Source organism: Myxocyprinus asiaticus, chromosome 32 (assembly GCF_019703515.2).
Source record: "Myxocyprinus asiaticus isolate MX2 ecotype Aquarium Trade chromosome 32, UBuf_Myxa_2, whole genome shotgun sequence".
NCBI lineage: Eukaryota > Metazoa > Chordata > Actinopteri > Cypriniformes > Catostomidae > Myxocyprinus > Myxocyprinus asiaticus.
The window spans coordinates 42,710,736-42,726,164 of NC_059375.1; the positions used below are offsets into that span (position 1 = coordinate 42,710,736).

The window sequence follows — 15,429 nt, forward strand, 5'->3', positions numbered from 1 at the left end:
AGTAATTTAATTACAGTAGTTAATTACTTAGTAATGCATTACACTCAACAATGCCTATAAGATATAAATGCTTATTGTAAACCAAATTAATAGCTACCTCAACACATTTATCTGATTATTTGTGATTTATTAATTTATGATCAATTTGAACCATTCTACAATATTCTGTGATGATGTTTACACTTTTTATATGGCCATTTTATTGAGTTTTTATTATTATTATTATTATTGCATCATCAAAATGTTTAGATCAGCACTGAATTATTTATTATTTGATATTCCATGTGCCAACCATGCCCACTTACACTCTTTTTATATATGGCATAAACGATTACAGGTTTTCAAATCCCACATTAAAATATAACTGTAAACTAACATTGATATATACGTGTGATCTCGGTTATTAAAAATAAAAATGCATTTTTTTATTTCTTTTTTTAATTAAAGGAATATTCCGGGTTCAATACAAGTTCAGCTTAATCGACAGCATTTGTGGAGTAATTACCACAAAAATTATTTTGACTCGTCCCTCCTTTAATAAAAGCACAAATCTGTGTTACAGTGAGACATTTACAATGGAAGTCAATGAGGCCAATTTTAGGAGGGTTTAAATGCAGAAATGTGAAGTTTATAATTTTACTAAAGCACTTACATTGATTCTTCTGTTAAAACTTGCGCATTATTTGAGCTGTAAAGTTGCTTAAATCATTTCATACCAACAAAGTTGTAAAATTGGCTATAACTTTACACAGATGTGGTTAGCAAGCGATTTTATCACACTAAAATCATGTTAACACACATATTGTTTATGTCTTGTGTTTGTTGCTTTACTTCTGAAACTAAATGTTTACGAATTGGCCCCATTGACTTCCATTGTAAGTTTCTCACTGTAACAGAGTTTTGCTTTTTTAAGAAAAGTAGGGACGAGTCGAAATAATTTTTTTGTGGAAAAATCAACATTATGCCACAAATGCTGTCGACTGAGCTTAACTTGTATTGAACCCGGAATATTTTTTTTTTTTTTTTACATTTACGTTTAAACCCAAATGTGTATCACTGACATAAATATGTTTCAAGTTTCAAGTGAAACTATATAAACTCTCATCCATATTTGGGATCAACATGAGCAGGTTAATTCTTGTTTTCCTTCTGTTTGGTAACACATAATCTTCCATCTGTCATCTGCTGAAAAACAACGTCATCCAGAAATAATTTTTCACCTTTTATTTGAAGTTTATATAATCTTTTTTTCTGGTGATCACACTGACAGATGATCTGGCGCCACCTGGCGACTGTTCAGAGGAACTGCATTACACTTTCAAAAAGACAACACCAGAAAATATATATATATATATATATATATATATATATATATATATATATATTTAATTGTGTGATATATTCTGATTTTCTGTGAATTCAGTTCAAGGAATGTTCTGGGTTTGATACAAGTTAAAGGTGCTGTAACTGATTTTTTCATGGAAAGGTATGCAAAAAATTGTACTACGTGAAAGATATTCATGAAATAAGTGTTGTGAGATCTCACCGGTCTTTGTGGCAGCACAAGACTGTAAACAACAAACAAAAATATGTCAGCAGGCCGCAAACAATGCCGCTTTCTGCCTGTCAATCATTTTGCGCGTTTTCATTGTAGCTGCAGCAAATTATTGAGGCATAATGCCATTTTTATGCCATGTTGCTCATAACAGTTGTCAGTTGAGGGCGCTGTTTTGCTGCTGTTACTTTTGAAAACTGCTCCTCAGTATCAGTCTTTGGAGTGTTTTGGGAAAAGGGAAGGTGGTTAGTCCAACGGCTCAGCTTGACAGTTTGTGGAAATTCTAAAACAGCTAAAATTGGTTACAGCACTTTTAAAGGAATATTTATGGAGTTATATATGTGCCACAATTCTGCACAAAAATGTTCTGCACGCGCAAGATGAAATTGAGATCACAAAAAAATTTCTGCACGCACAAGATGATACTTTGAGATCACAAAAAAAAAAAATCTGCACGCACATGATATTTTGAGCTCAAAAAAAATTCTACATGCACGAGATGATATTTTGAGCACACAAATATTTTATGCATGCGCAAGATAAAATTGAGTGCACAAAAGTTATTTTGCACGCGCTTGAACTCAGTTTTGTAAAGCAATGTAATTTCCTGCAAAGATAAATTCATTTTGAGTAAACGAAAATTAATGTTGCACTTGAATAAAGTTTATTTGAATGTGAATTTTCTCAGAATTCGTACATTTTGCTTACTCCTCCTACCCACTCTGCGTGCAAAATACCTTTTTGCATGCTCAAATTTTAATAACATTTTTCACTTGAAATGACGCTGCAACTCTGTAAAACCTGCAATCCCGAAAAACAATTTCAACAAGTGCTTTTATAAAATTATAAGCTTCATATTTCTGCCTTTAAACCCTCCAAAAATTGGCCCCATTGACTTCTATTGTAAGTGCCTCACTGTAACCTTCATTTTTGCTTTTTTGTTTTTAAAGAATATTGTATAAAGAATACAATAAAAGTTTCCCTGTTCAAAGGAAAAATATCATATTCATTTTTCGCCACAAAATGAAAACGTGTGAACATATAGCCAGAAAGCAAATTAAGCAGTAACATATGCTGTCATGTTTCATTTAGTCTTTATTAATGCAACAATTACAAAATCATAATTATTTTCTCACAGAGCTCTTTAATGCGACAGTACCACAGTGTCATATTGTGAAACAGAATTTTAAGTGGAATTATACATAATACTCTGTATTATTCAGTAATGATCTGCTCTACTTCAACACTAGCGTCATTATTGCCAGATATGCATTTTCCCTGTTGACAGTGAGAGGAAGAACTTGACCTTTTTAAAATCATGTTACAGAAGCGACACGTTTCATTGGTCGAAGGACAGAACAGGAAGTGATGTGAAGATGTGAAAACATGATGGCTGTTTTACAAGTGCAGGTTTGAGTTAACATGACTAGTGTAGTACCAAACCTCTCTTTGGTGAGTTTTACTAAAGTGAGGATTAACGCTTCTGAATTCCCCCTGTGGGTTTAATAAAGTAGGGGTGTCTTCCTTTTAAATCTCACTGAAGAACAAAACACAGACAAAGCAGAGAAGACGTTTTGGCACATTTGTTTCGAAAAGGAGATATAGTAAATAATAGTAAGTATTTAGCACTTAAATTAAGAGTTAAAAAGAAACAGGACAGTAAAAATAATCAGAGCATATAGTAAAGTTATCATGCAGCAGATTATTGCATTTATCATTTAAATAATAAAATACACTTAAAGGAAAATAAAATCAAAGAACTGCTACATTAAAGCTTAAGCACAGTTTCCCCCCCCTCCCCCCAAAGTGTCATCATTTACTCAAAAAGGAGATGTTTGGCAGAATGTCCATGCTGTTCTTTAACTCTGCCTAATATCTCCTTGTGAGTAAATGATGACAGAATTGTCATTTTGGGGTGAACGGACCATCTAACGCAGCAAACAGTTAAAAAAAAAAACTTAGAGTCAGTATTTTTAATGTCGAGTGTAAATCGAGTGTGTGTGTCAAACTACAATGCACCGATAACTTGGTTTAGTGTGTGCTGATTGGATCAGATACATGAAGTTTAACATTCAAGTAAGCTGCTTCATAAACATCATCCCTGTAAACAGAAACTACATAAAAGCCCTCATAAATTAGAGTTACCACAGAGCAAACAGATCAAACAGTGAATGGGATATATTGCTTTTTCGGTCACGTTGCATACTACATACTGCATACTAGCATACTAACAGTTCAGCTGATCACCCTGAGAGGTCATATCATGTGTGTGTGTTGTGTTTAGAGCTGGGCAATATAGCTAAAAAAAAAAAATGTAATATTGACACTTGTTCAGCCTTGATATGATATTCGATATACACCTCGCCATATTTATACATTTGCTCTGAAATGGCTTTAAAAGTTGTGACTTTTGGGTTATTCCATGATCAATTAACCGTATTTCAGAAACTTCCCCAGCTGAAATTTTTTGTTAAAACTTTTCTGAAGAAAGATAAACATAAATGATAATTAAAGCCAAAATATTGAATGACATGAATCAGTATTTACGGAGTAATCCATTATTTTGTACAAGGGGGTCAAAATGAAAATTTTCGCCAATTTTGGAGCTAAACTACAGGACAAAAACAATGTTAGAAAGGTGTCAGCATCATGATTTTATTTGTGAACGGAGATAGATAGCGCTATTACTAAAATCAGATGACTTCAGCACCTGCTTTATATGCAAATGATCGGAGTCCAAAAATGGCACAAAAAAAACAAAAAAACACTTTTCCAAAGTTTAAGCACCTATAACCCCAAAAGGGGGCGCTATGTCACGAAACAATTTACGCTTATAATGTTCAAGTCTCGGGATTCATATGTCAAGCATATGATGTATCATTTGAAAGTTTAGAATCTGCACTTTTAATAGTTAGCCATCACTTTTGCATTTATATTACATAAAATAACAAAATAAGGCCAGTATACATTTGCGTCGCAAATTAGCGCCCCCTAGAGGTAATGGGTAAAAAACCTTAATATGAATAAAAAAGTCTTTAGCATGTAAATAGGCAAGTCATATATCAAATGAAAGCTCTCACTCTCAGGAATGTGACTGTATAGTTTATTATGTTGCCCTAATACCACAGTTCGAAAGATTTTCAAAAGAATCACAAAGTGAAATACGATTTCTGTAAGTCATCAAATACAAACGTCTGTTTTATGAGGCGATCACTGCTGCTGTAAGCCCTAAATAGCTAAAAACTTTATATCTGCTTTTACTTTAGGAAGTTCTCAAAAAAATGAGCCATTGTTTACTTGTCTGTGAGCTTGCTTTTGTTAATAATCGAATGTTATATCTTAGATGTCCGGAACAAAATATGCGGTTCCGCAGGAAAAGCATGCAAAACAAATCATCGGAATAATATGTTATCAATTACTGGTGATCTCAGCTTTCTAATAAAACCTAGATTGAGCTTCTAGTCCACTCAGAGGCCGAGATATTCAATGAAATAATGAGGGTGGTGCTTGAACTGAAAATTAGACTGAATGTCTATGGATGAGCACATCTATGAGGGCTAAAATGCGTTAGAGCGCCACCTATATTTCAGATCTGTATACTGTGATGGAATGTGATAGAGAAAAATATATTTTTTCTAGTGCTTTCTGCCATCTAGAAGGAGTGAACAGAACCAGAATTACATGCTTACAAAGTTACGACAACAACAAAAAAGATTTGAAAAAAAAAGTACGATTGTATACATATACAATATTATTTATAAATGAGTGTTTTTTTTTGTTTTGTTTTTTGTCTGAAAAAATTTGATTTTTTTTTTTTTGGCAATTAGTCCACAGTATGTATAAATGGTGAGCTTTTATATTTGAGTGTAAAAAATGTCAGTCGGCAGCCCAAAAATGCACCAGAGTTTAAGAGGTTAATATCCTTTTAGATTCTGATCCAGAACAAAATTTTATTTTTGTATCTTCATTCTTAAGGCCCTATGTGGTTAAATCCCAGAGATATGGAGCTCTCAATGTGGCTCTTCGTGAAAGATGTTAAATTTTTAGCTATTTTCAATGGTCGAAAAACTAAATGTTGATCACATGGTATGAAGCTACTTTTTCTTGTCCAACAAAACAAATATCTGAAGTACATATAATGTTGAAATAATAAAATGAAAATCATAAGACGGAAATATTTATTTTGACCCACCTCTACAAAATAATGGATCACTCTAAATATTGATCCATGGCATTCAATATTTTGGCTTTCATCACCATTTTTGGACTTCTTTCACAAGTAAAAAATATTATCAAAACAAAATTTTAAGCTGAGGACCTCTGGTTGAGGTCACATGGAATGACCAGTTTTAGCCACAAGATTCAAAATGTTTAATGCAAGAAGTAAAATATAGTAAAAAATAAAATAAAAAAATCTAGTTAAAATATTGTTTTTCACTAAATATATACAAGGGAAAGTTATATTTAATCATTTTCTTTATATGCCTCAATATACAGTTATAATACAACGTAAAAAACAGCAATATTTACCTACATATATATTTTACTAAACATTTTAATACATGAAAAATGCAACAAAGAGAACATAGACGAGTGATGATCGTTGTATCAGTTATGAATTGATTCATAATTCAGAACTGATTCAGAATTGCACTGATTCACAGAAATGAATCAAACTCGGCGATTTTGCTACTTACGTTTGAATGTTTGTTTTTAACGCCATTCCAGCTTCTATAGACATTTTCATACCGAAATCCAGGTTAACAAATAAAGATATGTAAAGCAACTAAATACATATATACGCTGACAAAGATCCATTTGTTATAAAAACTCTAAAACTGATTCTAGACTGACTTTGTTAAATAAGTTTGAGTGAAAGATATTATTAAAACCTCGCGGTTCGCAAAACTAGTCTTTCAGAAAGTTGATGGCCAAATAAAAAGCGCACATGGATCATTGCAATATTCACAATGTTGCATGAATATTCACTATATCGCCCAGCCCTAGTTGTGTTGTAGTGAGTTTCAGAGCTGCAGTTGTGGAGTGTTTGTGTAACAGTGTAACCGTGCGAGTCTGCTGGTTGCTTTAATAGTGGTGGACAGTTCTAGAGTCAGTTTTATTTTTGTCGTGAGTTTATTCACGTGGTTCCGTCAGGAATCCAGAGAACTTTGTTCTGTTCCTGGTCCACTACCGCCATGATCTGTGTGCATATGCTGGACAGACTTCCACCCTGAACGACACCTGCAACACAGCATCAACACAAATCACACACCAACATATCTCGTCATGTGAATAAACAGGTAAACGTGTGTTTGTGTCACAGACCTGTAAAGTATTTGCTGTAGTCTTGTTCGATCCTCTGCGCTGATTCAAACTGCTCTTTGGAATGTTTCTGTGACACTTTATCTCGCAAATACACGGGGTCTTTCTGCTCCCTGAGAAAATACAACACACAAATTAATAATAAAACACTGTTCACATCGAGCTAGACTCACTGCAAGAGTTCTAACTATCATCATTAAGTCTGGTCCACATTGATGTTTATAATGGCCAAGAACTGCCCACTTAGACAGTAAGAGACCATCTGATTGATATGTCAGGCGACCAATCACAGTTCATTTTGCTTTTATGTTTTATCACTTTTTGTTGTTGTTGTTGTCCTAAATTTGTAAGCATGTAATTCTGGTTCTGTTCACTCCACCACCTTTTGAAAAGTCTCATTTTATTCCACTAGATGGCAGCAAGCAATAGAAAAAAAAAAATATTTTTCTCATTCCATTCCATGAAATGTAGGTGGTGCTCTAACACATTTTAGCCCTCACCGATGTGCTCGTCCATAGACATTCAGTCTAATTTTAAGTTCAAGCACCACCCTTGTTGTTTCATCAGATATCTCGGCCTCTGAGTGGACTAGAAGCTCAATCTAGGTGTTATTAGAAAGCTGAGATCCTCCCCTTTGCGATTATATATAACATTTTATCATCAATTGAAAACATTTTGTTCTAGACATCGAAGGTAAAACATTAGATTATTCACACAAGCAAGCTCACAGAAAAGTAAAAAATGGCTCATTTTTTAGAAAACTGCCTTAGCAGATATAACGTTTTTAGCTATTTATGGCTTACAGCAGCAGTGATCGGCGCATAAAACAGATGTTTGTATTTGATGACTTGCAGAAATCATATTTCACTTTGTGATTCCTTTGAAAATCTTTCAAACTGTGGTATTACGGCAACAAAATACACTTTACAGTTGCATTCCTGAGAATGAGAGCGTTCATTTGATATGTGACTTGTCTATTTAAGTGCTATGATACTTTTATATTCATATTAACATTTCTACCATATGACCTCTAGGTGGCGCTGATTTGCGATACGAATGATTTCAGGCCTTATTTTGTTATTTTTATGTAACATAAATGCAGAAGTCATAGTTATCTATGAAAAGTTCATATTCTAAGCTTTCAAACAGTACCACATATGCCAGACTTATGTATTGAAAGACTTGAACATTTTAAGCGGAAACTTTTTTTGCGACACAGCGTCCCCTTTTGGATCCGCCGGCGGGTCCGCAGATTTGAAGAGGTTCAATATCAATTGAACTGTTAGTTTGGGCTCTGTTGTTCATTTTTAAAATGAATATTTATGTAATGTACCAAGTGAGAGGGTTGTTTCATAAATGTACATGAATCAGAATTAAATAAAACCGTATTGAATCTTGCAAATCCGACTAAATCGAGAAATCTGTTTTGATACCCAGCCCTATAAACCAGTGTGTAAAATAACTTTAAATAGTCAGTAAAGACATCACTTACTTGATCTGCTTGGCATTTTTGTATCGTATGAAAATAACGATGGGGTAAATGTTTACGACGTGCAGGCGCTCGATGGCGTGTGGTGCGATGTCGAGCAGACAATGACAATCCTGAGAGAGAGAGAGAGAGAGAGAGAGAGCGTGACTTCAGCAGTGAGACAGCTAAAAGAAAATGATGCATCCCATGAAGAAATGTCTCTCACCTTCTCTGTAATTTCCTTAACGGACGCCACTGTGATCACATCAAAGTGTCCGCTCCGCCGCTTGTAATCGATGAAGAGACAGTCTTTGACCCCTCGCTCAATCGCCTGCTGGGTCGCCTTCATTCCCTCTGAGCAATACAGAAAGAGAATTCAAAAAAGTTGACACTGAGGTTTTTAGGTCTAAATTAAGTAACATCAAATTTAGCTTAGAGTTTGAATGTACTATGTTATCTTCCCTCACCAGTCCAAAAATCAGTATTTAGTAACTTAGTCTAACTCAGCGTCCTTGAGCTTGGGAAAGGCGCTTTATAAATAAAACTTATTATTATTATTCTTAATGGGAGAAATTGACATGCGATGTGACATGCTATAAACTCCATCTAAAACAGCATTTTGCTATTCTTTTATAATTATGCATACAGCTTTTATTAAAGTGATTAACAGAACTCCGTAGGACCATTTAAAATGAACTAGAGTATATGTAAATGTTGATGTGTCAAAGTCCATTCATAGCAACAATTCAACAAGTTACAAACGCTGCAGTGTCTGTTTATATTGATTGTTGTTGATGATGTGAGCGGATCTCACCAGGTAAACAGCGGCAGTATTTCCCAGGTGCCTCTCTAAGCAGCATGTCTTTGATTGGCTCCACCAGAGGTCCCAGTATCAACACCGGCCTACGATTGGCTGATTCCACTTTCTGTACACGCTGATAGGCCACACTTAAACAGTCTGAACACACATAGTAAATGAGACTGTGTTGTGTAGTATTATTCACCATTGAACAAAAGGACTGCAGTGGACTGTTTCTATAATCAAAGTGGGAAATTTAGAATGATCTAGAATTAATCTAAAGTCGTTTTTTTGTTTACATTAATACATACAATGGCTCTGTTGCAAAACCTAGTGAGCTTCCTACCAAGGGAGCATTTTTTACAGTAGGTAATAATAATTTAATAATTAATAATAATTTTCTTTATTTATCACACATTATACATTTGCACATATACAGTGAAATTCTTCTTTGGCTGGGGTCAGAGTGCAGGGTCAGCCATGATACAGCGCCCCTGGAGCAGATAGGGTCAAGGGCCTTGCTCAAGGGCCCAACAGTGGCATCTTGGCGGTGCTGTCAATGGGGTACACCACCAAATATTTTTGTGTGAAATATTAATTAAAATGTGAATAACTTTTTAACATGCTGGGAAAAATCCCTATATGCATATTTAAGCAGCCTCTGAATTTAAACCTTAAAAATTATCGGGGGCCTGGGTAGCTCAGTGGTAAGAGTGACCACGAGGAGGTTACCCCATGTGACTCTACCCTCCCTAGCAACTGGGCCAATTTGGTTGCTTAGGAGACCTGACTGGAGTCACTCAGCACGCCCTGGGATTCGAACTAGCGAACTAGCTAACTCCAGGGGTGGTAGCCAGCATCTTTTACCACTGAGCTACCCAGGCCCCAGCCTGAAGCAATGTTCACTTAACTAAGAAACTCTAAGGAAACCTGCAATTGTTTTAATTTAATATTTACATTGATACATTTAACTGTTAAATAGGCTAAAGGAGTGTGTTCAATAGCATATTACCTATATTTATTTATTTTTGTGGTATCGAAATTGGTATCGAGAATCGTGAAATTTGCCGTAAAGTACCGACTATTGATATTTTGGTATCGTAACAACACTATTACCCAATATTTGTGTTTTCTATGTATTTTCATGCTTATGATAGTATCATGTTATTAGTAGGAATCTGTGCGCAGAGAATTTTACAGAAAACTATACAGATTTCCGCAGATTTGAGACACCCAACATTCACAAGTTTCCACACATCCCTCTTCTCTTGCATGTTTATTAAATATATTAGCTAATTTGATAAACTTTCAGCAGCAGACTCTCGAGCACATTTTACCATGTTTACATCCATTCCTCAGAATCCCACAGATTTTCAAACAAAATCAGCACAGAAAATGACAAAAAACAAAAGTGCAGATACAGTCTGGGCCTTAGCTTAGCAACATGCTAATATCAAACTCTATTGAAATCAATTGTGAGCCGAGTCTTCCGTATACTATGTGTGTGACATGAAGAGTTGCTGCTTATGAAGAGCGTCGCAAATCAGTCATTTGAGATTCCGTTTCATTTAGGATGCCGTCTTAAAAGGAAAACCAAACAGTAAATCAACTCACTAGGTTTAGGAACAGAGCTAATGCTTCTCATAAAACACTGGACTCTCTGTTTGTGGGGATTGACATGTTTGTAAGTGTGTGTGCTGAACGTAAAGAGTGTTTTATCGTCTCACCCTCCATGTATGGCATGGAATCCGTGCTGATGGCGTCGGACGCAGGGGCATCACGGCCATCTTTGGAGCTGTTGCGCTTGTGTTTGAGTTTACGACGAAAGAACGACCGACGTGCCGCGGCTGAGAGAGTTTTACCAGAACTGCTGTCATCTTTACTGTCAGTGACGCTGAATCGCCGCTGCGAGTCTTGGTCAATCCTACACACACACATACAACAATAAAAATAACGTCTTATTTAACAAACACATTTATTTTTTTCATTTTGAATCACTACATGAATACCAGATTAAGACATACATGCACTTGCTGGGCACGTGTCCGTGCACCAGTTTCTGTGCGTTCTCGTCCAGTTGCCATGCCAACCAGTAGCCGAAATTTCCCCTGGGCAGTGTGTCATCCACGTAGAGAATATCATCCTTCTTAAAACTCAACTCGTGCTCCAGCTCACCAACATGGTCGAATAATGCCCTGAACGAATGAGAATATACATCATTAATCATTCCAGAGTGACTCTTCCACACAGGGATGAGCGTGTTACCTGATGTAGAATCCATCTCCAGGTGTGTCTTTAATCCTCCTGAAGTGTTCGGGTCGGTTCTGGACTCTGAGGGTGACAGTCTCTGCTGGTTTCAGGACCTCCAGATAAACCTCCTCAGCGGTTTTATTCTTCAAATTTACGGAGTTACACTGCAAACAGGAAATAAGATTATAATCATCACCCAGCACTTTAAGTTAGCCTATACTGCGAATATAACGCATTTTATCATCTTTCTGTTGTACACTAAAGCTAAAATGCTTTAGAGACAGGACCGAAAGGATTTTATCTTTAACCCACCTATGGAATTCTGTCATTTTTTACATTTCATAAAAATGGTTTCCTTTAACTGAGCAGTACAAGACTTGGTGACTTTCCCTCCATTTGCTATCTGAACATACAAAAGAAGTTGGGCTTGATTCGATAAGTCTAAGTGGTTGTAAAAAACAAAAAAAGAGACACCTTTGGTATTCACGGTCAAAATTGACCGACCATTGTAAATGAATGGGAAAGACCAAAAAAGAGCCATTTTTTTTAATCTGTCAAATACAATCAATAAATCAGCCACAATGCAGAACAGACAGAAATTACAGGGTGAGACTCTAAAACATCCTCAGTGCAAAACATACACACCCACTCACACACAAAACAAACACAAAAACTGGTGAGACAATAACACAGAACTTTTTTTTACATTTGTCAAATAAAACCAATAAATCAGCCACAATGCTAAATATACACACTTAGAAATGAAGGGTTGAGATGATAACACACTCACAATGTAGAACACACAAACACACACAAACAGAACCAAGTGGAGTCCTACAGCCATCTTTTGGTCACTGTCGGGATTACAAGTCATCTGTTGTTTTCCAGCTGATGACAGCAATCTGACACACACAGACACACACACACACACGTTTGCAAAATACATTTTTACTAAAGAAAGTTTGAAATTGCTAAATGTTCGCTCTGATTCTTCCGTTTTATACTCTAATTGAATTTTCAGAATTTTGTAGTTCATTTCTGTTTCTTGATGTTCATTTTCTTGACATTATTATGCATTTGAGTTATTGCATTTTTATGTTTTAATAAATTATCGGTAGAAAAATGCTTATTCTGTCTTCTCGTTGTAACACCATGGTCAGGTTTGACTGCAAGCATAATGATATTAACTGCAAAAACTGACACTTCAAATCAATTTTAAAATACTAAACTTTGACAAATAAGTAAGGAATAATTGACGACAGACCGTTGAATTGTTTACAAATAATGCACCTTGGGTGTGCATTATTTTTAAACAATTAAATGGGCCGGAGTCAATTATTCCACTTATACCACGGTTACCACACCTTAAGACAACGTTCAGGGTTTTATCTCAAGAGATTTTCTGGTTTTCGTCCCTAAAACGCTCGTGAGTGGAACTACTTTCTTCCTCCACATATTCAGCATCTTGCTTTAATACATTCGGAGCCTTCATTGCTAATTCGAAAACGTCATGTTAGAACTAGCAACGGAGACTTGCGCTGCTTTACTCGAGGACTTACTGGAGTAACAAGTTAGTGCGTTTGTGCGTGTGTGAGAGTTTGAGGGATTGAAAGAGAGAAACTCAGAAAATAAGAGAGATCGCTTTTGGATTACCTTTTTTGTTGCAGCTCTCGTCAGAAGTAACATCGTTTCAAAATCGGCATATTCCCGTTATAAACCTTAACAACTTTTTTCATCCCCACTAAGATACAGGAGTGCGCTGACATGACGACTCTGTTTTTCTCTCACGAGTATGTTTGGGCCTTAAGTGTGTGCGTTACGCGTATAATATGTGTCCACGAGTGTGGGAGTTTGTGTGTGTGTGTGTGAGAGAGGGAGCGCAAGGGTTTTTACCACAGATATCTCAGATCATATAGAAACTGTTGTATTGATCAAGTGTATCTTGCTCTGATACAGCTAAAGCCTTCGTTGCTAATTCGAAAATGATGCGCTGCTTCTCTCTCTCTCTCTCTCTCTCTGTGTGTGTGTGTGTGTGTGTAAGCGAAACGGGGGGGCGGTGCTTTCCACTACAGATATGTGAGGCTGATTAGGGCGATATATATTGAAACGTTAAAAGTTATTTCAGATAATATAAACTGTTGTATTCATCAAGTCGTGGAGGTGCGGCTCTATTTGTCGGTTGCGACTGGAGTCTCAGTGTGCGCATGTGTGTGTATGTGTGTGTGTGTGCGAGCGTGTGTAAGTGCGGGGGAGACGAGGGAGCGCGAGGGCTCTTTTAACCAATGGCTTTGTTTATGTGGTTATTTTGTTTTGGTAGCCTGTAGGGCTCTTTGAAATAACTGAAATAATTTGGCGAAGTGATATGAAGCCATTATGCGGCCAAGACCTGGAACTACTTTATAGCCGTGTGTTTACTTAATAATTACACACCTTAGAATGTCTGTCAACCAATCAGAATCAAGCATTCAACAGACCCGTGGTATAATAGTTTGATAATGTTTAAATATATATCCAAATGCATATCTTGTGATAAAATATAAAATTAGGTTACAACAAGCTAAGGAAGGGTGATATGATATCGTGGAGACAATATAAAGTGTCAATAAATGGAGCTTTTGCTATATCGTGTATATCGCGATATGTAAACATCCATGTGCACAGCGTGGGCTTATCTATTTGTGGGCAGGGCATCACATGAGACTGAGAGAATTAAAAAAAAACATGGACAGAGCTTTCATGATATTAAAAATGTTTCGGTGGCCACCCAAGCAAATTCAATTACATTCATCTCACGTTAGACGCTTCTTATGCGCGTAATATGCTTCTCATCTGACATGTGCATGTGTTTCAAATGCATGTTGTGCCCGTTATCTCTGGAGCACAAAAGACTGCGCGAGTCCAGCAGGCTTCCCGGTATTTACGTGAGAGCGCAGAATGGGATCACTGGCGCTACTAAATAATTTTTGACCCAGGAAAAAACATAATTTAAAAAAAAATTTCCCTTTTTCACCCAATTTGGAATGCCCAATTCCCAGTGCGCTTTTAAGTCCTCATGGTGGCGTAGTGATTCGCCTCAATCCAGGTGGCGGAGGATGAATCTCAGTTGCCTCCACGTCTGTGACCATCAACCCGTGCATCTTATCACGTGGCTTGTTGAGCACGTCATAAAAAAAATAAAAAAAAGGAAAAAAAAAAGGTTACACATCTAAAATGACCGTGAATACCAAAGGAAGTTGCCATTTTTTAATACCATAGGCGGGTTATGTGTTTTACTGTTCTCAAAAATAGCAGAACCAATACAAAAGTATATGTATATTATACATGTAAATTAAAATGAAAAACAAAAACCCAGCTACGACTATCAACAGCATCGTGTGAGAAGACATTTTGTCAGTCGCTTGCTTTCTTTTTTTACTTTGTGTTTGTGCTAGGTAGCACCAAATCTCATTGGTCAAAATTACCGCTCCACATAGCAGTTTCTTTACCATCTGCAGAGTTATTTTCTGTGTGATTGTGAACTATATTAGATTTAGGGGAGATTTAGAATGGATTTACATGGTTCCCATGGTCATGGAAAACCTGAAAATAACAGGGAAATTTAACCCTAAAAAACAACAAGAATATAAAGTTACTAGACAAAGACCGATATATCGGTTTTACCGATTAATCTGTGCCATTAGATGCTTTTTGGAACTATCGGTTATCAGCAAAAATGCCAAAATGTTTATACGTTTTTTATTTCATCACTGCCAATATTCATCCATATTTTAATCTTCACTTCAATGCATATTCTGTTATTTTGATTAGATAATCAAGTATCAAAACTGAAGCGAGGACATGGACGAAAAATGCGACTATATGGAAACATGCCACGTCAGCACATACATCGTGTCTCGAACTTCATATCTTGTGAGTAGTAATAAACCTTATTCCTCATTAAACCTCATCAAGTTAATATATATATATATATATATATATATATATATATATATATATATTTAAAAAAAAACTTTCATCTTGTAATTATATAGGCTA

At 36.0% G+C, this 15,429-nt stretch overlaps 1 protein-coding gene across 5 annotated transcripts in view; it reads right to left on the reverse strand.

Annotated features, from left to right (window-relative positions):
* Positions 1-2,632: 2,632 nt before the first annotated feature.
* Positions 2,633-15,429, reverse strand: part of LOC127423499 (disks large homolog 5-like) — a 60,344-nt gene continuing 47,547 nt past the window's right edge. For 3 of the 5 annotated variants that reach the window (XM_051667850.1, XM_051667849.1, XM_051667852.1), the window contains 8 exons: positions 11,410-11,558; positions 11,169-11,339; positions 10,872-11,068; positions 9,160-9,303; positions 8,572-8,699; positions 8,370-8,479; positions 6,881-6,990; positions 2,633-6,796 (listed from right to left, as the gene is read on the reverse strand). In XM_051667850.1, the coding sequence (XP_051523810.1) occupies positions 6,693-6,796; positions 6,881-6,990; positions 8,370-8,479; positions 8,572-8,699; positions 9,160-9,303; positions 10,872-11,068; positions 11,169-11,339; positions 11,410-11,558 (1,113 nt within the window). In that variant the 3' untranslated portion in view covers positions 2,633-6,692. Of the gene's footprint in view, positions 6,797-6,880; positions 6,991-8,369; positions 8,480-8,571; positions 8,700-9,159; positions 9,304-10,871; positions 11,069-11,168; positions 11,340-11,409; positions 11,559-12,763; positions 14,544-15,429 lie in introns of those variants that run through there. The other 2 variants (XM_051667851.1, XM_051667853.1) reach the window with 2 other exon arrangements.